General features: G+C 47.4%; 2 protein-coding genes and 1 long non-coding RNA gene across 5 annotated transcripts in view; 2 read left to right on the forward strand and 1 right to left on the reverse strand.

The window, feature by feature from the left end:
* Positions 1-214: 214 nt before the first annotated feature.
* On the forward strand, positions 215-6,381 carry ADPRS (ADP-ribosylserine hydrolase). Of its 3 annotated transcripts, none has more exons than XM_051987679.1 (6): positions 1,671-2,058; positions 3,658-3,784; positions 4,007-4,214; positions 4,363-4,547; positions 5,014-5,114; positions 5,637-6,381. In XM_051987679.1, the coding sequence occupies exons 1-6, from the start codon at positions 1,686-1,688 to the stop codon at positions 5,927-5,929; spliced, it is 1,287 nt and encodes a 428-aa protein (XP_051843639.1). In that variant the 5' UTR covers positions 1,671-1,685; the 3' UTR covers positions 5,930-6,381. The 3 variants fall into 3 exon arrangements, with proteins under 3 accessions (XP_051843642.1, XP_051843639.1, XP_051843640.1); XM_051987680.1 differs by having other exon boundaries at positions 3,688-3,784; XM_051987682.1 differs by lacking the exon at positions 5,637-6,381 and having other exon boundaries at positions 215-2,058; positions 4,964-5,103.
* A 1,654-nt stretch (positions 6,382-8,035) lies between these two features.
* COL8A2 (collagen type VIII alpha 2 chain) overlaps positions 8,036-24,038 on the reverse strand; it is a 34,492-nt gene continuing 18,489 nt past the window's right edge. Inside the window, exons 3-4 of the mRNA XM_051987683.1 lie at positions 13,559-13,803; positions 8,036-12,472 (exon numbers count right to left, since the gene is read on the reverse strand). Of these exons, the coding sequence (XP_051843643.1) occupies positions 10,548-12,472; positions 13,559-13,739 (2,106 nt within the window). The 5' untranslated portion in view covers positions 13,740-13,803 and the 3' untranslated portion in view covers positions 8,036-10,547. The remainder of the gene's footprint in view (positions 12,473-13,558; positions 13,804-24,038) is intronic.
* Positions 15,507-21,008, forward strand: LOC127555415 (uncharacterized). Its single transcript, XR_007952210.1, has 3 exons — positions 15,507-15,599; positions 16,729-16,965; positions 20,259-21,008. It is a non-coding gene; the product is annotated as an uncharacterized LOC127555415 (long non-coding RNA).

The following is a 24,038-nucleotide window of genomic DNA, read 5'->3' on the forward strand; positions in this document are numbered from 1 at the left end:
TTTCTTATAAATTTGAGTCAGTTCTCTATATATTTTGGAAATGAGGCCTTTATCAGAACCTTTTAACTGTGAAGATGTTTTCCCAGTTTGTTGCTTCCCTTCTAATCTTGTTTGCATTAGTTTTGTTTGTACAAAGGCTTTTTAATTTGATGTAATCAAAATTTTCTATTTTGTGATCAGTAATGGTCTCTAGTTCATCTTTGGTCACAAATTTCTTTCTCCTCCACAAGTCTGAGAGATAAACTATTCTATGTTCCTCTAATTTATTTATAATCTCGTTCTTTATGCCTAGGTCATAGACCCATTTTGATCTTATCTTGGTATATGGTGTTAAGTGTGGGTCCATGTGCATGGGTAATTTTTCAGCATTGACAATTGCAAAACTTTTTGTTCCAGTTTTTCCCCTCCTTCCCCCCACCCCCTCCCCCAGATGGCAGGATGACCAATACATGTTAAATATGTTAAAGTATAAGTTAAATACAATATATGTATATATAGCCATACAGTTATTTTGCTATACAAAAAGAATCGGACTTTGAACTAGTGTACAATTAACTTGTGAAGGAAATAAAAAATGCAGGCGGGCAAAAATAGAGGGATTGGGAATTCTATGTAGTGGTTCATAGTCATCTCTCAGAATTCTTTTGCTGAGTGTAGCTGGTTCAGTTCATTACTGCTCTATTGGAACTGATTTGGTTCATCTCATTGTTGAAGATGGCCAGGTCCATCAGAATTGATCATCATATAGTATCGTTGTTGAGGTATATAATGCTCTCCTGGTTCTGCTCATTTCACTTAGCATCAGTTCATGTAAGTCTCGCCAGTCCTCTCTGTATTCATCCTGCTGGTCATTCCTTACAGAACAATAATATTCCATAACATTCATATACCACAATTTACCCAGCCATTCTCCAATTGATGGGCATCCATTCATTTTCCAGTTTCTAGCCACTACAAACAGGCTGCCACAAACATTTTGGCACATACAGGTCCCTTTCCCTTCTTTAGTATCTCTTTGGGGTATAAGCCCAGTAGAAACACTGCTGGATCAAAGGGTATGCCCAGTTGGATAACTTTGGGGGCATAGTTCCAGACTGCTCTCCAGAATGTCTAGGCCTGGTTCTTTATGGATGATGGAGGGGGAGGAGGGGGAGGAAGTTTGTGGCCGTGGCATTGTTTTCCTGGCTCCTAAGACTTCACCTACATCCCTGCAAGCTTCCCTGCTCATCACCTTCCTCTTGGTACACAGTTCCATCACGTAACTAGCACTTGTTCTCTCTGGAGCCCGCCAGGCGCTTCAGCGCTATTACCTCACGGGTCTAACAGCCCCGAGCCTTCCTTTAAGGACACACAGCAGCCCCCGCCTCCCCCGAAGCCGCCGCCGCGGGGCTGACAGCCAGGCCCGGTGACCTCAGCCCTCCGAGGCCCCAGCAGTGCTCCAAGGGCTTGCGGCCGACAGCTGCTGCTTACACAAATGAAAGCGCACACCTCCAGCCCGCCAGCTGTAAAGAAAGGGTCAGATGAACTCGAGGGGTCAAATACAAAGGAAAGGAAGACGAACAGGAACACTCGCCCAGGAGGGGCGGAGCCTTGCTGCGGAGGGCGAGGCCTATGCTAAGGGAGAGCCCGGTCGGAGCGGTCGGCTCCGGGTAAAGCCGGCGCAAAGGAGGAGACCTGTAGCCCATATGGGGTGGGATTTGCGGGGCAGGGGCGGGGCCTGCTCCGGGGCCGCGGCTTCCGGGGTAGCTCGGCCCGACGCTTTTTTTGCAGGGCGGGGGCGGGGCGGGGTGGTGGAGGCGGTGGGCGTGCCCGGCGCTCCCGGAAGTGGCGGTAGACTGTGGCGGTTGACGACGACTGCTATGGCGGCGGTGGCGGGCGGCGCGGCGGCCGGAACGGCGCGTTCCCTGTCGCGGTTCCGGGGCTGTCTGGCCGGGGCGCTCCTCGGGGACTGTGTGGGGGCCGTCTACGAGGCGCACGACAACGTTACCATGGCGTCAGTACTGAGTCACGTGAGCAGCCTGGAGCCGGAGCCTGGAGCAAAGGGGAGCGCGCGCACAGGTAGGAGGAGCACGCGCACAGGTGGGGGTGGGGCAGGGGGCGGGGCATAAACAAACGTAGAGGACCAGTTTAGAGGCTCGATTCAGGAACACGTGGGACGGGGCGGTCCCTTCAGAGAAAAAACTAATTCAAAACCGAGCCCAGCAGCGCCGGTGGGCGCTGTCCGGGGCAGAGCGCTAGGGTTCTGGTTCTTCTCTTTACACATCTGTGACTTTTAACGGGTCATCTCCGGGCCTCTCCGAATAACTCTGAAATTGGCCTCCTGTGCGTACCCGCTTCCTGTGTTTGGAAACTAACCTCATTTTTTTTTTTTACTTGCTTAATTAATTAATTAATACTTCTCTTAATAGAGTTTAAGATTGCATTAGTTTTCTTGGTTGTCAGGTGACACTGTGGCCTCACACTGAAGAACTTAGATCTTTCTTAGATAAATTGTTGCCCAGACTTGCCTTTCCTTTCTGACAATTGAGAAATTTTCCGAACACACCAATAAATTTCATCTCTTTTGATTCTGCCGGGGAAGATGTAACCTATTAACATCTTTTTGGTTCCTGAGTTTATCATCGAGTATGTTAACTCTCTCCTAACTTTGTGTTGTGTGAACATTTAATTAGCATATCATCTATGCCTTTAACCATTAATGCAAATGTCAAATTGTCCCATGAAAACCTCCTTGACTTCCCTTTTTTTGTGTGCCTCCATTTTTCCTATTATAAAAACGAAAGGATTACATCGGCTGGTTTTTAAGATTCCTTCTGGATCGCACTTTTTATGATCTGCTTCCTAGGTTGATCCTCTCTCCCTTTCCTGCTTTTTATCTGTCCCGTCTTCATCCACATTAGCAAGCACTGGAAATTCAAGATGCTATAAGAAGATCCCAGACAAGACACACAGGGCAAAATAAATAATAATGCCAGGATGTGTGCCATGTGGCATGATGAGGGATACAGGCAATTAAGATTGCTGGGCTTCAGTGGAAGGACATCACTGGGGGTGATGGAGGTTTTAGGATTAGATTGGATCCAAAGGGATGACCAGTAATTAGACAAGCAAAATCAAGGAGGAAAAAGCACATCTATTTTGGTAAAGTCAAATCTTATTGACTTAAGTAAGGAGACTGATCTTAGGAAATGGTGAGAGATAAGATTGGAGAGATAGGCATGGGTGACATTGTGGAGGCTCGGTGCTAGGATAAATTATATCCTGTAGACACTGGGGAGTTATGTAAAGTTTGGAGGCTAAGGACCGATATATTCAGAGAAAGGTTTCAGTAAGATACTTTTGCAGAGATAATGTAGATTGGCTAGAAACAAAAGCCTAGGGATTAAGAAAAGTGAAATGGATTAGGCTTCAAGCAAATGCCTTAACCAAAGTATTGGCAGGATCGATGGAAAGTTGGAAAGAGTTTGAAATCAGGATTCACCAAGACTTGATGAATACTTGACCTGGAGAGCCAAGCAGAGAAAAGAATCAAGACTCTCAGCTTCACTTTGGGGGAATGCCGGAAATTGAGAATTGTTTGAGGAAAAAAATAAATCTTACATTTGGCCTTGTTGAGTTTGAGAGGGATGAGACTGCCCCTGGCCTGCCTTCCCCCAGCTCCACCCGACCTCAGCCCTCTCCCTGCAGAGGCCCTGTACTACACAGATGACACTGCTATGACCAGAGCCCTGGTGCAGTCCCTGCTGGCCAAGGAGGCCTTCGATGAGGTGGACATGGCCAAGAGGTGAGGGGGGATGGGCGAAAGAAGGCGATTTCCTGATGTGGTTATTGGTTGTCTAAGATTTCAGACCCTCCTGCCCAGAAAGACGTAAGATGGTGACGCCCCTGCTGCTCATTCCTGGGCAGCTTTTTCTGCTCGTCCCTTCTCCCTCTCCCCTGATGATCTCCTTGTCTTGACTTGAGGGTCTCTCAGGCCTAGCCAGGGTCCTTGCCTTTCCCTCTCCAGGTTTGCTCAGGAGTACAAGAAAGATCCTGATCGAGGCTATGGTGCTGCAGTGATCACTGTGTTCAAAAAGCTGCTGAACCCCAAATGCATGGACGTCTTTGAGCCAGCTCGGGCTCAGTTCAACGGGAAGGGTTCCTATGGCAATGGGGGTGCCATGCGGGTAGCTGGCATCTCCTTGGCCTACAGTAACACCCAAGACGTTCAGAAGGTGTGTGAGCCGGCTGAGCCCTGGAGTGGCTCTTGCTTGTCTCCTCTCTTCTCTCTGGCATGGCTCTGATGACGGCAGTCTCCTGTCTCTGGCATGGCTTCCATGACAATATTTCCCTCTCCATCCTTTCCCACGTCCTTTTCTGTAGTTTGCCCGACTTTCAGCCCAGCTGACCCACGCCTCCTCGCTGGGCTTCAACGGTGCCGTCCTGCAGGCTCTGGCCGTGCATCTGGCCCTACAAGGGGAGTCGTCCCGGGAGTGGTTTCTCCAGCAGCTCTTGGACCACATGGAGGAGGTGGAGAGTGATGACCGGTCTCTGTCAGAAGCACGGGAGTAAGTAGGGAAGGACACCTGCATGCTGTCGGGTGAGTGTGGGCTGAGCGTGACACAGGCCAGCATTCTCAGTCAGCATCTGATTCTTTTCCATTTTCCTGTTCTTGGGGAAAACACTAGGTAAAAGTTGAAAGAAATCCCCCTTTTCCCCCCCCCCCACCTTTCCGTTTCCAGGGAAGATACTCAGTTGGGCTCCTGGATCTCGGGGAGTGGGTGACTTGCACCAGGTTTTACACTGTCTGCTCTTTACACCCATGCATACGCCTTCCCATTCCTCCTCCCACCCATCTCTCCAGGCTGCATGTGTTCTCTATGGAAAGGGGTTTCTCCCTACTATTTCTCTATTCCTCCCTTCTCCCCCATGCATGCTCCTCGGCATTCTGAGACCTAAGACCTACTCCATTCTCCCAAATCAGGCCTCCGTGCCCGTTAGCTGTGACCTCCCTAGCCTCTCTTTGATTCCCAGGCTGGGCATGGGGGAGCGGCCATACTCGAGCAAACTGAAGAAGATCGGGGAGTTCTTGGAGCAGGGCTTAATGGCCAAGGAGGAAGTTTTGTCTGAACTCGGTGGGTTGGCTGGAGGCTGCACCTTCCTCTCTATCTCTTTCCCTCTCCCCCCCATGGATGAGGCCTCCCTCCGTACCTCAGGGGCCAGAAGGAAGTGATGGTTCCACACCCCTGACTTGTCCTTGCCACCTCTGGGCCTGGGGCAGGGAGGAGAACGTGCGTCTCTGCCCCCGAAACCTCCCAGCAGAGAAGCTTGGCTCTGGGAGAGGTGGAGATGGAGAAGCTGGGGAGGAGGGAGGGCAGGGGAGGGGATTCAGGTTCCTTTACCTTCACATAGTTTTGAAAGCAAAAAAGTGCCATCCTGCCATGTCCAGAAACGGCGCGCCAGCTTAACGTACCTGCCCCCAAACACAAGGGCACTTTAGCCAAACCGACCAGCCCAACTCCTCGGTCAGCCTCATCTCTGGCTTTTCCCGGGGCCGACTTTCTAGGCTTATGGACTTGCCAGTCCTACCCAGGAATGAGGCAAGTCAGGGTCCTGCGGGTCTGACCTTGGCTGCGTGCGCCTTGTTTCCTGCCCAGGGAACGGCATCGCAGCCTTCGAGTCGGTCCCCACCGCCATCTACTGCTTCCTTCGCTGCATGGCTCCTGACCCCGCAATCCCAGCCACCTTCAACAGCCTCCAGCGGACGCTCATCTACTCCATCTCCCTGGGGGGGGACACTGACACCATCGCCACCATGGCCGGGGCCATTGCTGGGGCCTACTACGGCATGGAGCAGGTTCCAGAGAGCTGGCAGCAAAGCTGTGAGGGCTACGAGGAGACGGACGTGCTAGCCCGCAGCCTGCACCAGCTCTTCAGCAAGGACCTGTGAGGGGCGCTGCAGGAGCCCAGGCCTCCCGCCCCCACTCGCCCCCTCCTCCTCAGTCTGGGGCCACGGTGGCAGCAGGGGCACAGGAAGGGGCGGGCCCTCTGCTGCCGAGGCCCTCACGTGACCACATCTGTGACCTCCTAATCCCCGAGCTCGATTCTGGGGCCTGAGTCAGGAGACCTACGTGACTAAAGCAGGAACAGGCTTGAACTGAAGAGAGACATTTCTGATTCTTGGCAGGGGTGAAAGATAATTGAAACCATGAGACTGGAGAGACCAAGCCTGACTTATTAGCCCAGGGGCCTTGAGAGTCTTGAAGTTGTCTGGGGGACTCTTGGACCCTGGAGTGGACCTCTTGGTGGAGGTCCCACTGGGCATTAGCTGTCTTAGGGTGGCTACCCACTACAGCTTCCACTGGAAATCATGCAGCCTCCCAATAAAGTTGCCGAAAGATCCTGCTGGCCTCGGCTAAGCTACTTGCTCTTCAGCTCTGGATACTTTCTCTCTTCTGCCTGTGGGATTTCTTTGTTTCATCCTGGTAGTGTGTGCCAGTGAGGATGGGTGTTGGGGGGAGGCAGCCTTCCCAAAGGGGACCTATGGGGACAGGGAGAGAGGTTCCTCTGTCTCTGATCTGTGGAACAGTCAGAGAAGTGTCCATTCTTCAGGCTTTTCTTGTAGGGTATCACCCAGCAGGGCCAAGTCTCTACCACAGGAATGTTTTCCCCAAGGATTTGAAAGCTATTTAGCCTTGGATATCAAGAAGGGTGAGGTAGTGGGGAAAGAGTATGGGTCCAAAAAGTTTCTTCTGCCCAGCAGGAGTCAGACCAGCCTCTTAGGCTCATCATCCAAAGACGGAAGCCTGCTTTGGGGCAGCTGCACTTGAAAGGGAAATAGCACCTGAAGAAAGAGGGCCAGGCAAGATCATTATCTGTATGACCCATGGTCACAGATTGCTCCATCTGGAGCAGCAAAAAACCCAGTTACATCTGTTTTGTCAAAAGCTTTGTTCTGCAGTCTCTCTAATGGAATGTTTCGCCTTGTAAGGGTCCTGTTTACTTGCTCTTGTTAGGTTCCAAGAGGAAGTCGTTGGTTTGCCCCAGAGCAGAGATGGATGCACTTGGGAGTTTACAAAAGAGACTGATTGCTGGATAGGGAAAAGTGTATCAGGCACCCTCTCTGAGATGTTGCTGCTCTACTGCAATCTCTCCTGCCCCCTTGGAGCTGTGGGAATGTGAGGTCTGAGCCCTTCCCTCTAGTGGGGAGGTCTAGCCCAGGGAGCTCCCTCACTGAGAGCAAAATGTAGGAGGGAAATATTGTCAATGACAGCTGTTTCTAGGCTCAATTGGGCCTTAGAGACCAAATTGGATTTTCCAAAGGGCCAGAAAGAATGTCCCAAGTTGGTTGTCCCCAAATCTGCCTGGCTCAAAGAATAGACTCTCCTAGAAGAAGTAAGGACCCCTGGTTGCCCCCAGGCAAGGCTGCCAAACACATGGTTTCATAGGAAACCTCAGAAGGCATCTGGTCCAAACCTCTGCTTGAAGTTCATATCCCTTTAATGGGGAGTCCACTGTGTCCTCATCAGGAGGGAGGTCAGCCCCAGACAGCTGGCTCACCTTGAGCCCCATTCTCCACACTTGAGGACTGGAGCCTGGAGACAGCTCTGCCTTCCCTCGGGAATGAGGATTAGTGATTTCATTCATAATTTGCATCAGATGTTGAAATAACTTGTGTTAGGGACACTGAGCCAGCTGTCATGCTCCACTGCTAGAGAGCTCTGTGGAATGCTCTGGAGAAGTTTGGTGTCTGCCCCAGATTAGCCACCAGCAGGCCCACAGCTGCCTTTCTGGGCTTGCCCAGAATTGCCCTAAGAATAGATTGGTTGTTTGTGTGTCTCCTTGTGTGTGTCAGTCCCTAACGCCTAGGAACTATCCTGAATAGCCAATGACAATCCTTGAGCCTAGTGGGAGGGTTAGGCACCCATGGGGGCTCCAGGCAAGTTTGCTTAAGTTTCCAGGGGAAAAGAAACAGCAAAAGGCAAGAGAACGGGGTTAAAACCCTGTGCCTAGCCAAAACATTTATGAACTTGTTTCATCCAAAAGGACAACCCAATACGGTTTTAATAGATTTTATTGATGTGTCAATACAATCAAGTATTGTAGTTTTAGGTCCAAAGAGAAACCCATTTGTTTATCACAAGTGTGTTGGATTTTTAACCAAATTTGCTCTGACACGGTGCATGGAATAGGTATGTACAAAACTACAACCCACTATATATAAGGTTAGAAATGAGAATACTAGAGGCAAATATTTTAAACATTTAAAAAACACAGTAAGAATTAGAATATACAAATGCATAGGGGTAATGCAATTTTCATAGTTTAAAAATTGACAGACTTGATCAGAGTCAGTCTTTAAGGAGGCACCTAAAAGTGACCAATCCAAGGTCATGCTGGCTGGAAGTCCATGCTGCTGAGTGGCCAGGAATACGTGGTGGGGGGCAGTCCTAGCTGGGTAGCTTCCTTCTGCCCCTGATTCCATATTTGGGGTGGATCAGTGCCTACCTGGCCATTTCAGCCCAAGAGAGCAGTGGCTTTGGCACAGGAAAGGAAAGGGATAAATGACACACAGCAAGTGGGGTTTGGTGCTTCCTGCCAATAGATAAACCCAAGAAGGATGAAAAATCCTTCAGAGCCCTCAGACTTTTTCCCAAGCTTCTGCGCCCAAGCTTTTCCCCAACCCCTGCACCAAAGAGTGAGTTGGATTTCCTTTTATGTCCCTGCCACCAGGAGGTGGGGATTCAGATGGCCTAGATTGTGGGGAGAAGAAGACAGGAGAGGGATGTTGGGATGCACAAAGATTAGCAAAGGCCCCGAGTGAGCTAAAGCCTGGAGAATAAGCAGAAGTTGGCAGTAGTTTTGTTACAACAGACGCTGTGTTCTGGAGCAGCTAGCACCGGCAGTTTCAGAGATGATTCCAAAGTTCACACGTAGTCTAAATAAAATGGTTGGGTTGGTCAGGCATAGGACCCTCGATTGCAGGGATCAACACTAGATCCCTTTTTATAGGGCTGCTGGGCATTTAGATGTCAATTTGAAGGGAAATCCTTTTTCACAGTGGGATGGAGTAACCACCGGCTTAGCTGTCCCCCATCATGTCCCCTTCCCTTCTCCACTCCAAAGCTAAGACTGGAACTAGTGGCAAGAGAATATGCTATAGCCAATCATCCAATGAGCCCTCTGGCAGGGAGAACCAGCGAAAGCTCCTCTCCTGCCCCTTTTGTGAACATACCCTTGAGAAGTCGAGAAGAAAACCACCTGACTGCCTTCTATCCTCTTTCCAGAGGTGGCTGCCAAGACTAACATCTGTTACCATCCAGTCTTTCTGCTATTTAGTTTTCTAGGCCCTAAGATCACGCAGAGCATCAAAATGAAAGGGGAGAGGGCCCCTGACCCCTTGCTTCATGGCTCTTGTTCAGGAAAGCGAGGTGGGAATGAAGACTCCAATAAATACCTAGATTCCAGTCAATCTACCACAGACTGGTAGCTCCCCTGACTTTGCCTGAGGACTTTAGGAGCAGGGGCTGCAATGCCTGAGCCTTACCCATAAAACACTCTTTATTTGGGTCTGGTGGAGGTAGGTTTACTGCAGTATCCCAATATTGGATACACTGCACCCCATCCACGCAGTGGCTTTGGAAGTGCCTTTCCATTCTCTCCATATTGGGGTATCTTGTCTTCCTATTGCTTTAAGAGTCCCTTTGGCAGTGAATGTTTCCTTATCGCTGTCTCCCCATTTCCCCTTCCCTTCCTCCAATAGGAGCTTGGGTTGTGGGAGATTGAAGAAGGCAAAGACGAGTGCGGTATTAAGCCCTGTAAGACGGCCCGATCCAGCCTCAAGTTTCATCCCTATTCACCCATCTATTGGACTACTTAGGGGCAGTTGGTGAGCAGTACAGAAAATTGGCCTATTGCACTTTGTTCCTAAAGGGACACTACCTGGGCCATCATGGCATCTTTGGCAAAAAGTATCTAGGGGCTTGTCTTCCTCTCTTCCAGAATAACCTGTCTTGGAGCCAGAAGCCCCCCACACTGGAAGCTGGGGGCGGTTGGGGCGGGAAACTTCTTTGACTCCTCAGTGCAGTCTGAGTGTGAGAAGCCCTCCCTTCTTCCACTCAGAAGAGAAGCCCAGGGATGGAGAGAGGCAGAATGGTCAGTGAGTCTCTGCCCCAAGACGTGCACAGGAGGCCCATGAGTCCCCCAATCCTTGGGACAGGAGTGGAGTAATTCCAATTAAGGCCTGGAAGCCAGGAGCCACGGGCCCTGAGTGTGAATTAATGCTCATCATCTCTGAAGCTGGTCAGCGGCCATTCCTTCAATCCGGCACCATGGTCAGCCCCGGTCCCGGGAGGAATGGGGGAGGGCAGGCAGTCCCACCTTCGCACAGCCTCCTTGGGGATCAGTCTCTTTCAGAGGCAGCCGGAAGAAGAAAGCCCATCTCCTCTAGCCACTGCCGTCTCCCAGTGTCTTCTCTCTAACCATCAAATCCTTTTCTTTTAATTAAAAAATAACACTACGACTAAAGATGGGTGTGGGGAGGGGAGGTGCGGCCGCGGCCCCGGCCGTTATGTGGGGCAGAGCAGGAAGCCCGAGAAGGACGAGTGGATGTACTCGGTGGAGTAGAGGCCGTTGGCCTGGTCCGAGGGCATCTGCACCCAGACCTGGTCGTTGGTGCGCAGCTCGAGCACGGCCCCGCCCGACGCCTGGTCCAGGTAGCCCTTCTTGTACTCGTCGTAGGTGTAGGTGGCCGGCACGTTGTTCTTGTACAGCGCCACCCACACGCTGGTGCCCTTGACGTGCACGTGGTAAGCGAAGTAGTAGACGCCGCCGATGGGGCAGGTGAAGATGCCCGTGGCGGGGTTGTACCCACTGTGCCCGTTGTACAGTGTCCGGTCAAACTTGACGGGCATCCCCGAAGCAGGGAAGGGTGAAGTGAGCACAGCAGTAAAAGCTGGGGCAACACCCACGGACAGCTCCCCGAGACCAGACTGCGGTTTGGCCCCTCTGCCGTTGCCCAGCACTGCCCCCTCCACCCCCCCATTGGGCAAGTGCAGCCCTGCGATGCCCATCTCATCTAACCCCCCTGGGGGCCCGGGGGGGCCCGGGGGCCCTGGAGGCCCTGGGGGGCCATTGAGACCCGGGTTTCCTGGGATGCCAGGGGGGCCTGTAGGTCCAGCTAAGCCTGGCTCACCCACTCTGCCTTCCCCGGGAGGACCTTGAAGACCTGGTTCCCCTTTCAGGCCTGGAAGCCCCTGGGGTCCGATGGGACCTGATGGGCCCTGAAGCCCAGGAATCCCTGAGGGTCCTCTCAGGCCAGGTTGTCCTGGAAGGCCTACCTCCCCTTTCTGTCCCAGCCCTCCTGCCGCACCTGGTCCCCCGGGCAGCCCAACGATGCCTGGTTCTCCCTTGGGCCCACTTGGCCCTGGAGGTCCCTGTGCTCCAGGTAATCCCCTTTCTCCAACAACTCCAGGTTTTCCCACAACACCACTTGGGCCCTGATCGCCACGGATCCCAGGCACCCCTGGAGGTCCACTTGGTCCTGCCTCCCCTTTGGGTCCAGGTAGCCCATGCCTCCCTGGTAGTCCCATGGACCCAGGAAGGCCAGGAGGGCCCATAAGGCCCTGAGGTCCTGGTTCACCTGGCTCACCATCCTCTCCTGGCTCACCTGTGTCACCTAGTCCTCCTGGGATCCCTGCTGGGCCTCTTTCCCCTTTGAGGCCTGGAAGCCCTGGTTTTCCATAGCCTGTAGGGCCAGGCAGGCCAGGAAGGCCTCTGATCCCAGGTTCCCCCTTTGCACCAATAGGCCCCTGGGGCCCAGGTACACCTACTGCCCCAGGTACCCCAATGCCATCTAGTCCTGGGGGACCCCTTGGGCCCAGGGCTCCTGGTTCCCCAGTTTGTCCTGGTCCCCCAGGGGCCCCAGTGGCTCCCTTGTCTCCGGGGGCTCCTGGAAGGCCATCCAGGCCAGGTTTGCCCAAGCCCATAGGACCTGGAGGTCCTGGAGGGCCAGGGGGACCTCCATTTCCTGGAACACCTGGTTGGCCTGGTGTGCCCACCCCATTATCTCCCTTGAGGCCTCTTTCCCCCCGAGGTCCTGGCTCTCCTCTGGGCCCTGGTTCCCCCCTAAAGCCTTGTGGACCTAGAGCGCCCTGTGGGCCTGGTTTGCCAGTAACAGCAATGCCTGATGGGCCTGGAAGTCCGGGAGGTCCTGGCAGTCCTCGAAGGCCCTGGTCCCCCCGAAGGCCTGGTTCACCTTTGGGACCTGGCTCGCCCTTGCTGCCCACCTTGCCTGGGACACCTGGGACACCTGGCTTACCCATCCTAGAGAAGCCTGGGGGGCCAGCGGGGCCTGGCTGACCATGCAGACCTGGCTTGCCTGTGCCTGGCTTTCCCGGGTAACCAGGAGGTCCTGGAGGGCCCCGAGGGCCAGGCTTTCCAGGTGGTCCAGGTTCCCCTTTCAGATCCATTGGCAGCATTGGTGGTGGCAGTTCTGAGGAAAGAAATAGACAGATAGGGTGTCCATGGTCAAAGCCTTTGGGAATGAGATCACTCTCCTGCCCCTTCCCCCAGTGTTTCTTCCCTTCCTACCCAGCCTTAGATAAAGAACCTCCAGCCTTTAAGGACAGAAGTTGGGGAGAAAAGATTCAGTGAGCAGTGAGAGAACTCTCAGGAAGCTGCAGTGAAGATGGAGAGGACACATTTCCCCGTGGAAGACTCTACTCCATTGAGAACACTGAAGAGGCAGTAGGACCTACTCTTGTTCTGTGATTCCCCGAAATCAAGGAGCACGAGGGGGAGTTGGAGGGAGCAGCTACACATCCATAACTTGAGACACAGTGTCTGCGATGCCCTTGTGCTCAGACTCCTAGCAGGAGCCCCCAGACGAAAGCCTGGGGTCCGGAGCTCCTTCAGTGGGAGGAAACTGATCCCGTCACTCAAGGCCGCCCATCAGAACTCAACCTCCGGCCCTGCCCATTCTCCTAGAGGAGTGGACCCCAAGGACTGCAGAGATATAGGGGACATGAGGACTGGCCTCAGCCCGCATCGGTACTAGAGAAAGGGGTAAGATGAGAACGCCCCCGTGACGTCAGAGTCTCCGCCCCTTTTGCCACTGGAATAAAACAGTTCCAGTTCCAGAAAAACAGTGACAGAGACGAAGCATTTGGCAGACACAATGGAGATACCGACACAGGCCAAGAGAAGTAGCGAGCAGCAGGAGCTGTCTCCTCTGACTGGCTCTGGGCGCAAGCTGAAGTCCCCACAAGCCCTGAATGTTTTTCTTCTCCCAGTTCTCTGGCAGGGCAGAGAAAAAGGAGGAATAACAAACAGAGAAGAGACCCAGGGCTAGGAGAAGTGGGAGGAGCAGGGTGTTTGTAGATGGAGCTGTGGGTGAGACGAATGAGCGAAGAAGCAGGGCGGAGGAGGATGGAAAAGAGGAGGGAAAGGAGGGGCGGAGGGAAGGAGGGCGGGGACAGGGTGGAGAAGGAGGGGTCACGGGAAAGACCGGGAGAGGCGGGGCGGGGCCCAGGGAGGGGGGCCCAGGGACTGGGCGGGGTTGGGCTGAGGTAGCGCTTACCCAGGTATTGGCCCTTGCCTTCCCGGAAGGGGGGCCCGGCTGGTCCTTTCACCATGGGCTGCACGTACTTCACTTGCGCGTAGCCTCCCCCACCGGCCCCTCCTCCGGCTGCGGCCCGCAACCCGGTCACCAGCAGCAACAACAGCAGCCGCGGAGAAGGGGGCGAGGGCCCCGGCGGCATGGCGGCTCTCGCTCCGTTTGGGCTCTGGCTCCGGCTCAAGCTCTGGGTCTAAAGGCGATTCGCTCTGCTGGGAGGGACGGCAGAAGCTCAGCATGATCTCGGGCACCCGAGGGCTTTAGAGGAGAGATGAGGCTCTAGGGGATCACTGTGGGAAGGGGAAGGAGGGCACCAGCAGGATCATTATCGGGAGATCTTCAGGTCACTATGGGGACCGATAATCAGGCTCACTCTTAGGGGACCAGCCGACTAACTAGCGGGAAATCAGCAGGATCATTCTTGGAAGCTGATAGGTCACTGTTGGAGGTCACAGTATTGGGAGTGTGATCACCATATTGGGAGAGGGAGTGGGATTGGGGAGGAGGAATAGAGAAAGGTGAATGTTTCATTCTTCAAAAAAAGAAAGAGAGCGTATTCTGCAAACACTGTAGGCCAGTGAAAAGTTTCCTAGAGGCAGAATCCTAGAACACATATTTAAAGGGATGATATGGGGAATTCATAAAAGCTTTCGTAATAGCCATAATAGCTAGAATTTATTAGAATGCCTTAAGATTGCAAAGCGTTTAATGTCATTTCATTTAATCCTTACAACAATTCTTGGAGGTAGGTATTATTATGCTCGTTTTACAGAAGAGGAAACTAATACAGAAAGAGCTTAAGTGCCAGGATTGCACCACTGGCAAGTTGTGCCAAGGATTGCAGGTATATGGGGGACCTATAGGACTGGCCTCAGCCCGCATCCGAACTAGAGAAAGGGGTAAGATGAGAAACCCCCATGACGTCAAAGTCTCCATCCCTTTTGCCACTGGAATAAAAGTGTCAGCTAGAAAGTATCAGCTAGCATTTCTATAACACTGTTTTGCAAATATTATTTAATTCTATACTCATAACTCTGGGAAGTAGATACTCATAATTTTCATTTTACAGATAAGGAAACTGAAGCAGAGTTAAGTGGTTAAGTGATCATACCGCTAATAAGAATGAGATTAGATTTGAAATAAGGTCTTCTTTAAATCCAGTTCTCAGTCTACTTTGCCATGGGGAGTATAAAACCATATTAGGGAAATTCAGTCCACAACAGTTTGCCTAGCTTTCAGCAAACGATGTGACAAAGATTCTCTTATTTGTAAGACAGAGACCTGGGCTAGATGGTTAGGTGAACATGCAATAAGTGGACATCAGCTTAAAGGGAAGTCTAACCAAGTGCTCCCCCCTTCTTGTCATAAAACAGTTTTAATATTTTTATCAATGATTTGAATGAAGGTAGAAGTGATATGCTTGTCAAGAACCTTGAAGAGATAGATGAGAAGAATCTAGAGTCCTCCAAAAATCTCAGGCTAGAACAAAGGACCAATTAGACACACATATTCATATATATATGACATTTGGTAGGCCTAATTGTAAAGTCCTGCCCTCAATTTCCAAAAATAAGATGGGAAAGGTTAGGCAACAGTTTGTTGGAAAAACTGGAGGTTTTGTGTATTATAAACACAATATGAGGAAACAATGTGATAAAGGAATCGAAAAATCTAATAGTCCCCTGGCTAGATTGTAATTAGAGAGAGTGACAAATAGAGTCACGTCCCTCTCACAGAGGAAAATGGAGCCCTCAGCAATGTCTACTTTATTCTACAAGTCCCCAGCTCCCCAGGTTTGAGAGAGACAGTTAAGGGTAATAAAAGTGATGGATGATCTTTCTATACTTTGCCCTGGTTAACCATATCTGGGGAATTGCTTTTACTTCAGAGAACCATATTTTGGGGAAAACCTGGAAAACTTGGAGCGTGTCCAAAGATAATAACCAGGATGAAAAAGCTGAAGTACATGCTTAATGAAGATCAATAAAAGAAACACAGAAAGCTGGTAAAGATGGACATAGTGACTGTTGGAGGGATAATGGTAAAATAGATACACTAATGCATTGGTTATAAAACTTTTTGGTTTCAGAATTCCTTAACATGCAAAAATAATTGAGGATTCTCAAAGAAATTTTATTTGGTTATAATTATTGATATTTACTATATTTAAAATTAAATCAAATTTTAAAGTATTTATTAATTCAATTTAAAATAAATTAGTAAACCCATTAATATGAGCATAAATTATATTTTTAATTAAAAACAACTTTATTTTCCAAACCAAAAACTTTAGTAAGGAGACTGGCATTGTTAAATATATTTTTGCAAATCTCTTTAATGTCTGGCTTAACAGAAAACAGCTGGATTTTCCTATCTGCTCCTACATTCAATCTGTCATGATATATTGTTTTGGTTGAAATGTATGAAAAATATTTTGCCTCACACAGATATGTGGTTGGCAAAGGAAAGAACTATTTTAATAAGCAAATAACACCTAAGTATTACAATGAAAATAGCTTTCATGGACCACCTGAAAGAGTCTCAGGAATTCCAATGTGTCAAAGGAGAATTGATACACTAATGCATTGTTGTTGGAATTGTAAATTGGTCCAATCATTTAAAAAAGCAACTTGGAATTATGCTAAGAATTTAAAATGCCCATATTGACCTAGAGATCCCACTACTAGAAACATACCCTAAAGTAATAAATGCCAAAAAGAAAGGCTGCAAATATACTAAAAATTTAGAGATTCCTTTTTACAAGTACCATCACTAATTATGAAAAAACATGTAATACTGGTTGTAAGAAATAAAGATGATGAATTACAGAGAAGCAGGAGAAAAGCTAGAAGGATTGATGCAGAATGAAATAAGTAGAACTAGAGAAACAATATATACAGTATCTACAAGAATGTAAACTAGATGACTAACCACAAGTCATTGAAACTGAATGCTGTTAAATTATAAAAACTAAGCTTGTTCCCAAAGAAGAGAAATAAGAGGGCATCTCCTTCTGCTTCTTTGCAAAGATAGAAAATTGTTTGTGGAACACTACATAGGGGTTTTTTTTTAATATGTTAGTTTTGCTGAGCTGTTTTTTTTCTCTTTTCTTATTATTCTTTATTATAAAACAGCTTAGGAAAAGGAAGAAGAGACTGCCTGGAAGTTAGAAAGTTCAAGTCCTTTCTCTGACATATACAAGCTGTATGATTCAGAGCAAGTCTCTCAAGACTCCCTACAATTCTTTGAGATTGGAAGCTGTGGAAATGATCAGCCTCCATTAGCAGGAGTTTTCTCATTTGGGTACTCCCAATACCAAGAAAAGATCCATTCCCTATCCCTGGAGGAGGAAGGATCCATTGGGAAAGCAGGTGAGGTCAAACAAAAGCTATCAACAACAAATTTTTTTTTTTTAAAGGAACTGGGGATGTTTAGCTTGGAAAAAGGAAGACAGAGGCAACTTCATGGCTACTATCAAAAATTTGAAGACATGGCATGTGAAATTTGTTATCCTTGGTCCAAGGGGATAATAATGGAGGTGGGGTGCTCAGATTCAGGCTTTCTAAAATAAAGATTCCTTATTGTTGGAGCTCTCCCCAGAAGAGCTTCAAGAAGGAGTGTGATCCTTTCTTCTGGGAACTCTTCCAGTTGAAGCTGGATGACCACATGTTCAGCACCTTGTAGAAGAGCCAGATCAGGCTAGATAGGAGCCATCTTCCAGCTCAAATATTCAGTGAATCTATTTGGCCAACTGGAGAAGGCCTATCAATCTTACAGCATAGTGGGCAGTCATTATTACCACCATTATTACCATTATTATTAGAGGGGAATACAAAAAGAGACCTGAGTCCAAATCCTGCCCCTAACTTTAGGTATGTGATTATAGTCATGTCACTTTACATTTTTCAGTCTTGATTTCCTCTTCTTGAAGTGGAGACAGTATTGCCTTTGTGACCCTAGCACTTAGGACAGTCCTTATCACATAGGAGGTGTTTAATATATGCTTGCTTTGTGGATGATGGTAATGAAAACAATAGTAAGACTTGCACCAACATGTTCTGAGGCTTAAATGAGATGATCCATGTAAAGCAGTTTGCAAATATTAGAAGGCTCTAATAATATCATCTGATATCATGGAGGATCTGGAGTTAGAAATTCTTTGGTTCAAGTCTTGCCTCTTACATAAGGTTTTATGATCCTGGGCAAACCCCTTAACCTCAGAGTGCTCCAGGCACTCTGAGTTGGTGATGGTCTGATTCTGTTACTGAGAATAGATGTTCATCATTGGTAAATCTGAGTTTACCACTTGGGAGCTCCTTATACCAATGCCATCCATAAACCCTAGTCGGAAACATTATATTGTCCTTTTAAGTGGGCTGATGCAGAGGAAAAATTAGAGAATAAGGGAATAATAGATCTTAGAAACTCTTATCCACTGCCCTTCATTTTTAAGAGAAGAAAACTGAGGCTCAGAAAAGGAGAAAGACAGGAGCAGTATAGGAGCAAAACCGGGAGATTTGGGAAGGGAAGATTGGAGCATGGGGTCGGGGGAGGCTGAGGGGACTGTGAGGGGAGGGAGAGGAAGGCTTGGGGCCTGAGCCATGACTGTGGGTTGAACCAGGTAAGACAAATACAGGAAGTGCTGATTCAGGGGGTTTTGGGAGGAGTCCACACTGTATTGTGACAGCTGTAAACCCTTAAAGGAGATTTTTTTTTTTTACCCTTTCACCAAATCCCTGTGAAATAGAGTTTCATCCAAGTCAGCGATTCTGCAGTAAAAGCCTGGCTGGAGCCAGAAAACAGCCAGAATTGTCTTGAGCCAGAGCCCTCCCTGCTTTCCTGCCCATGGAAGGGCCAGATAACAGACCTAGATGATGTAGTTCACCCCTGTCCTTCTCCCTCTGGGCATTTTTTCCTATCTTTTGCCTCCCTTTCTATCCCTAGCACTTAGCAGGATGCCTAGCACACAGTAGGCTCTTAATACATGTTTATTGATTGACTGACTGGCTATACTGAAGGATAGAGGAAATACTGATTTTTATGACACTTTCAGGTCCATTAATTCATCATATGCCTTTTTAACTGCTCAGGGGAAAGGATCGAATGGAGATCTTTCCCCTTCAGACACGCTCCTGAAGTACCTGTCCAGGAAGGTTGGAATATTAAATTCAGGCTCAGAACCTAGAGGGACCTTGGAAATCATCAAGTCAAATCTTTAAACTCAGACTCAGGGGAAGAAACTTGCCCCAACCCAGACAGACAATGACTGTCAGAAATGGGATTTAAACTCAGGCCTTCTGCTGTTAGATCCTGGACTTTAGCTGCTATATCATGAACTAATATCATCTAATGAGTCAAGGCGGAGCTCCAACTTCTAGTATCTCCTTCACTCTGCCTCATTCTCATTCTTTCTTTAGGGCACAGTATATCAAGGAAGTGTCCAGAAGCAAGGGTAATCACAGAATCAGCTAGGGAAAAAAAATGAGACTCTTGCCCTCTCCAAAGATGCTTAGCTCCTAGAATTCACTTCTTCCAAGATGTGTGCTCTATCTCCAAACACTAATCAGAGCTTGGGGCCCTTCCAGAATCTCCAGGATCCTCCTCTCTACCCCCCCATTCAAGATAACATAGTCAAGATCAATCCCCTCCTTACAAAGGAAATGCCCAGAATCTTCCCAGGTTCTCTATCTCTGCCCCAATTCTAGCTTAGAGAAAGAATTGGTTAAATTTCACCTGGGCCAGGGTATCACAAGGAGACAGGAAGAGAAGAACCCAGTACAACTAGAAAGGACAAATGGGTCATGCTTTTCACTCTCCCCTACCCCAGCCTCCCTTTGGTCACCTGCTCCATTGAATATCATGCTTCTCATGTCAGAAAATCCATCCTGAGATTTCACTGAACACATTTCTAGTTTCCTAATTGACCCAAGATGGGGATAGGGGCAGTGGACAGTATAAAATACTTGGGGTCCTAGATTCTTCCAAAGGAAGTTTCCTTCTTTGCTCACTGTTCAGCATTCCCACTTCATTGTGGCCCATAGTCTCTGCTCCCAGAAACCTTCCCCGTTCCACAACTGAGGGGCCTCCACTGAAGTACATCCAGCTGCACTCCATGCCTCCCCTTTTTCCCTCCTCCCCATCATGGCCCCAGATCTCCCAGACCCAAAAGAGTGTGGGGAGCCCGGCTGCCTTCGAGGTGCATAGCTCGGTCAGCCCCAGGGCTTGGCCAAACCACAGGTATTTTATGAGACATTTCCTGTTATGAAGATATTTCTGTGGGGATTCTTGCTGCTCTGTGCTGTTACTGCCCCCCACCTTCATGCTCCCCACCCCCATTGCTTTGTCTCTGCCACAGTTGGTCTATGTCTACTTCTGGGTCTATCTGTCTCTTGGGCAATTTTATCTAGCACCTCCTTTGGACTTCTAAATCAGAAAGAAACTGAGTTTCTAGGCCTTATCCTCTGATTCCTACCTTTTCAGTTGCAGGGGGTGAGGGGTTTGGGGCGGGGCTAGTTAACAAGGTAGGTATGTGAGGCTGGGAAGGGAACTGATGGAATTAGAAGTATGGAATCATGTATATGTAGGCAGCTAAATCCTTAGCTCCTTCTGCAGAAAGAAAATATCCAGAACAAGGAAAACGATAGCCCTGCTTTCTATGCTTTAGGCGGAGCACATCTGCAGGATTGTGGGTATCTCTGGGGTCAAAATTTACGAAGAACATTGACAAGCTGGAGCATGTCCAGGATGGTGAGGGAATTTAAAACAACCATGGCCTATGAAGAAAAATGGAATGAGAATATTTGACTTGGAAAAGAGCTTTCGGGGAAACACAATTGCTGACTTCAATTATATGAAAGTCTGTCATGTGGAAGAGATATATTAGTCTTGTTCTGTTTGATTCCAAAGGGCAAAACTAGGAACACTCAGGAGGAGTGGGGTACAATGTTAAAGAAACTAATTTTCATATAAGGAAGAATGTACTAACAATATATTTCCTGGGGAAAGACTGCTTATCTGACAGAAACTACCGAGAAAAGTAGAAAATAGCTTGGCAAAAATTAGGTTCATGCAAACATCTTAAACCATATAGATTCCAAAATGATAGTCAACTGAAATATAAAGGGTTAAATCATAAAAAAATCTAAGTGGATTGAGGGCCTTTTTGCAACTTTGGCTAGGGAAAGAATTTTAACCAAAGTCACAAGTTAAACTATGTCTATTTGAATTTTTGAAAACTGTCACATGAACAAAATCAGCATAGGTAGAAAAGGAAAGATGATGACTGACAAAATGCTTTATATTATTTAATGTCTGATATACAAGTTATATAAGGAATTAATCCAATGTATAAAGACCAAGAGTTATTCTCCAATGCATAAGTGGTCAAAAGATATTAATAAAGTTTTTTTTTTAAACTGCATACATTAGACTTCCTGCTCTACACTATTAAACTGTGGACCCTCTAAACTAAACTGCTCAAAACATAAAACATTGAGCTATTATAACCAACAAATTGACAAAGATAATAGTGAATGTTGGAGGGGCTGTGAGAAAGCAGGCACATTATACACTGCTGAAGGGGCTTGAATTGACCTGGTACTTCTGTAAAACAATTAGGAATACCTCCCTTCCCCCAAAAAGTGAATACTTCCCATCAATCAGAACTGTCCAACCAAGGATGTGGAGGAATAAGCTCTTACTGCTAGTTATATATCTCCAAGAGGTCAAAGACTGAAAGAATAGTCTCATATAAACAAAATATTTTCACAGCATCGTTTTTCATCCTGTCAAAAAACTAGAAACAAAGAGAATGCATGTAGATCAGTGGTTAGAGAAATTGTGTACCTGAATAAAATATATTACGGTTGAGCCATAATGATATAAGAAACATGGGAAAATACGAATTGATACAGGGTAAATTTAAACGGAATCAGAAATAATATGACTACAAAAAACTAAAGACCTTAAGTTGAATGATGTGTAATTAAAACAATCAAGATTGGGCCCAGAAGAGATAAGAAAATGCTGTTTTCTCTTTTCACTGGAGAGGTAGGGGATTGCATATATGAAATATTTCCTATGCTGTCAAGACATGGTTGATTAGGTTTTTTTTGGTTTGTTTTTTGTTTTAAAAGGGATAGTTCACTGGATGTCGAAGCAGGATACAGGTAAGAAATGAATGTGAGGCAGCTCAGTGTAATGGCTAGGGTGTTGGATTTGAAGTCAGAAAGATTTGAATGCAAATACTGTCTCAGGAACTTACTAGCAGGACAAGTGATTAAACTCCTCTCCGGCTTGGTTTTGCTCTCCTTTAAAACTGGAATTGTATCTATTTCACAAAGATGTTGTAGATATCAGATAATATACAGAAAGTGCTTTGCAAACTATATATTGAATGACAGAAAATTGGTAATATAACAGAAATTCTTAATACGAAATGTGATATGGACTGCCACTCCCTTAAATGATCCTAGTAATGTCTGGGTTTCGGTAATGTCCTTACATTCCTACTTCTAAGATATTTACTCTTGATGAGGATGAAGGCAAACCCAACTGTGTTCTTACCCATCCACCCAGGGATTTTGTGAAGAGCCTAAATCAAGCTGGAACTTAGTGATTTATGTCCTTGTTCTCTTCCATTGAGATTCATGAAATGGAGGGCAAAATAGCCAAAATGAAGTAGTTTTCTCTTGCTGGGATTATGAAGGACCACCGAGATCTCATGACCAGGCCCTGCTATCTCATACTGTCTCCTCCCCTCTTCCTAAAATATAAAAACATTTTCATGAGTCTGTCTGGTTGGAAATCCACCAGACATTCCGCAGATTGGTAGGTTTTCTCTCTGGTTAAATCAATTAAAGATGTTTTATTCCTCAGGACTTTTATTTCAGAACTTGACATTGTGTATGTATATGTTTTAGCCACTATCATTATTGTGGGAAAAAAACAAAAGGCATCAAAATTAAAACCAAAACAACTTCCAATCAGAACTGTCCCACCAAAGATGCAGAGTAGTATCATTTAAGATATTCAAGGAGATGCCTACTGATTCTCTGTCAGAGATGGTATGGAGGGGGTCATACTCTTTGTACCCAAAGCCTGGAAGCTTGCGTTCCTCTCCAAGATCCCCTGAGAAGGAGTTTTGGAGATTTCTCCAAAAAAATGAGCTTTAAATTCCCAGAAGGGACATCTCCAATAGACACCCCATGATTGACATTAAGTCCCCTTCCTTCCACCCTCTGAGGCACTTGTCTCTAGTAGTTTTTGTGTTGTGGACCCTCAGAATGATTTAAATGTATAACAATCTATATTGGATTATGAAGGAAACCAATAATATGGGGTGTCCCAAAAGTCTTAGTGCAGTTCAAACTCTTAATAGCCTTGTTAACCATTGCATTGGAATGCAATTATCAAAAGATTTTTTTTCCTTAAAATTTACAGAACCCAAGTTTAAGAACCCAAGCTTGAAGCCCTAGCCTGGAAGTCTGAATCCAGACTTGGCTACTAATTTGCTGTGTAAACTTGGAAAAAATATTTTCCACCTTTCTAGACTTGTGTCCCCTTCTATTTAGAGAGGTGAAGGAATAGTTGGATTGGCTAATCTCTAAAGTCCCTTCTTGATATAACATTCTATAATCTACTGCTGCCTGTTCCCATCACCCATTACCCTAAGTGAGCCTCTAAGCAGAGTGTGGGCAGTACTGAGTCTCCTGACTACTAGCAGAATAGCTCAAGGATTATCTACTGCTCCTCAGCTTGCGAACTGGATTGGGGTCCCAGGTATGGCTTTCTGTTACTTTTTTCTCTGTAACCAGATTGAACTCAACCAAAGTTCGACTCGATCTTTTGATCTTTCCTTCCCCTCCCTCTCAAGGTCTTTAATCAAAGGTTCATCAAGTAAGGAATCTAATAAGGAACTATCAGGAGGCCTACAGACAACTTGATCACCTCTGAACTCTTCTCCCCAGTGCAGTCCCCTGACTTTCAAAGAAGATCCTTCTAATGGGACTTTTCTGATGTGACCTGTGCCATCCTTCTACCTCTAAGTAGGACAGCCCACAATTAAAGATTCTATGGCCTCCCTATTTCACCTGCCCCAATATCATACATAGCTGTCTCACTGCCATTAAATTCTTTTCCAAAGATTAGGAGATTCTCCCTTCTGATCAACCTTAGACTCTCTTGCTCCATCCCTTTCAGCTATTAGTTCTTTGTCTAAGCCCTGAACTAGGGGACAGGAGATCTTAGGGTTAGTCCCAGATGCCCCACTTTCCTAGTCCTGAGAAAGTCACTTCCCCCCTTCTTGAACCACAGTTTTTCCATATGTAAATTTAAAATAATTTTTTAACAAAGCAATGTAGAGAGCATCTTTTTGATGGTCAAACAATCAATGGAGAGAGTGTATGTGAAAGTATGAGAGTGAGAACAAGGCATTTTGCATTCT

This window comes from Antechinus flavipes, chromosome 3 (genome assembly GCF_016432865.1).
Source record: "Antechinus flavipes isolate AdamAnt ecotype Samford, QLD, Australia chromosome 3, AdamAnt_v2, whole genome shotgun sequence".
NCBI classification, from domain to species: Eukaryota; Metazoa; Chordata; class Mammalia; order Dasyuromorphia; family Dasyuridae; genus Antechinus; species Antechinus flavipes.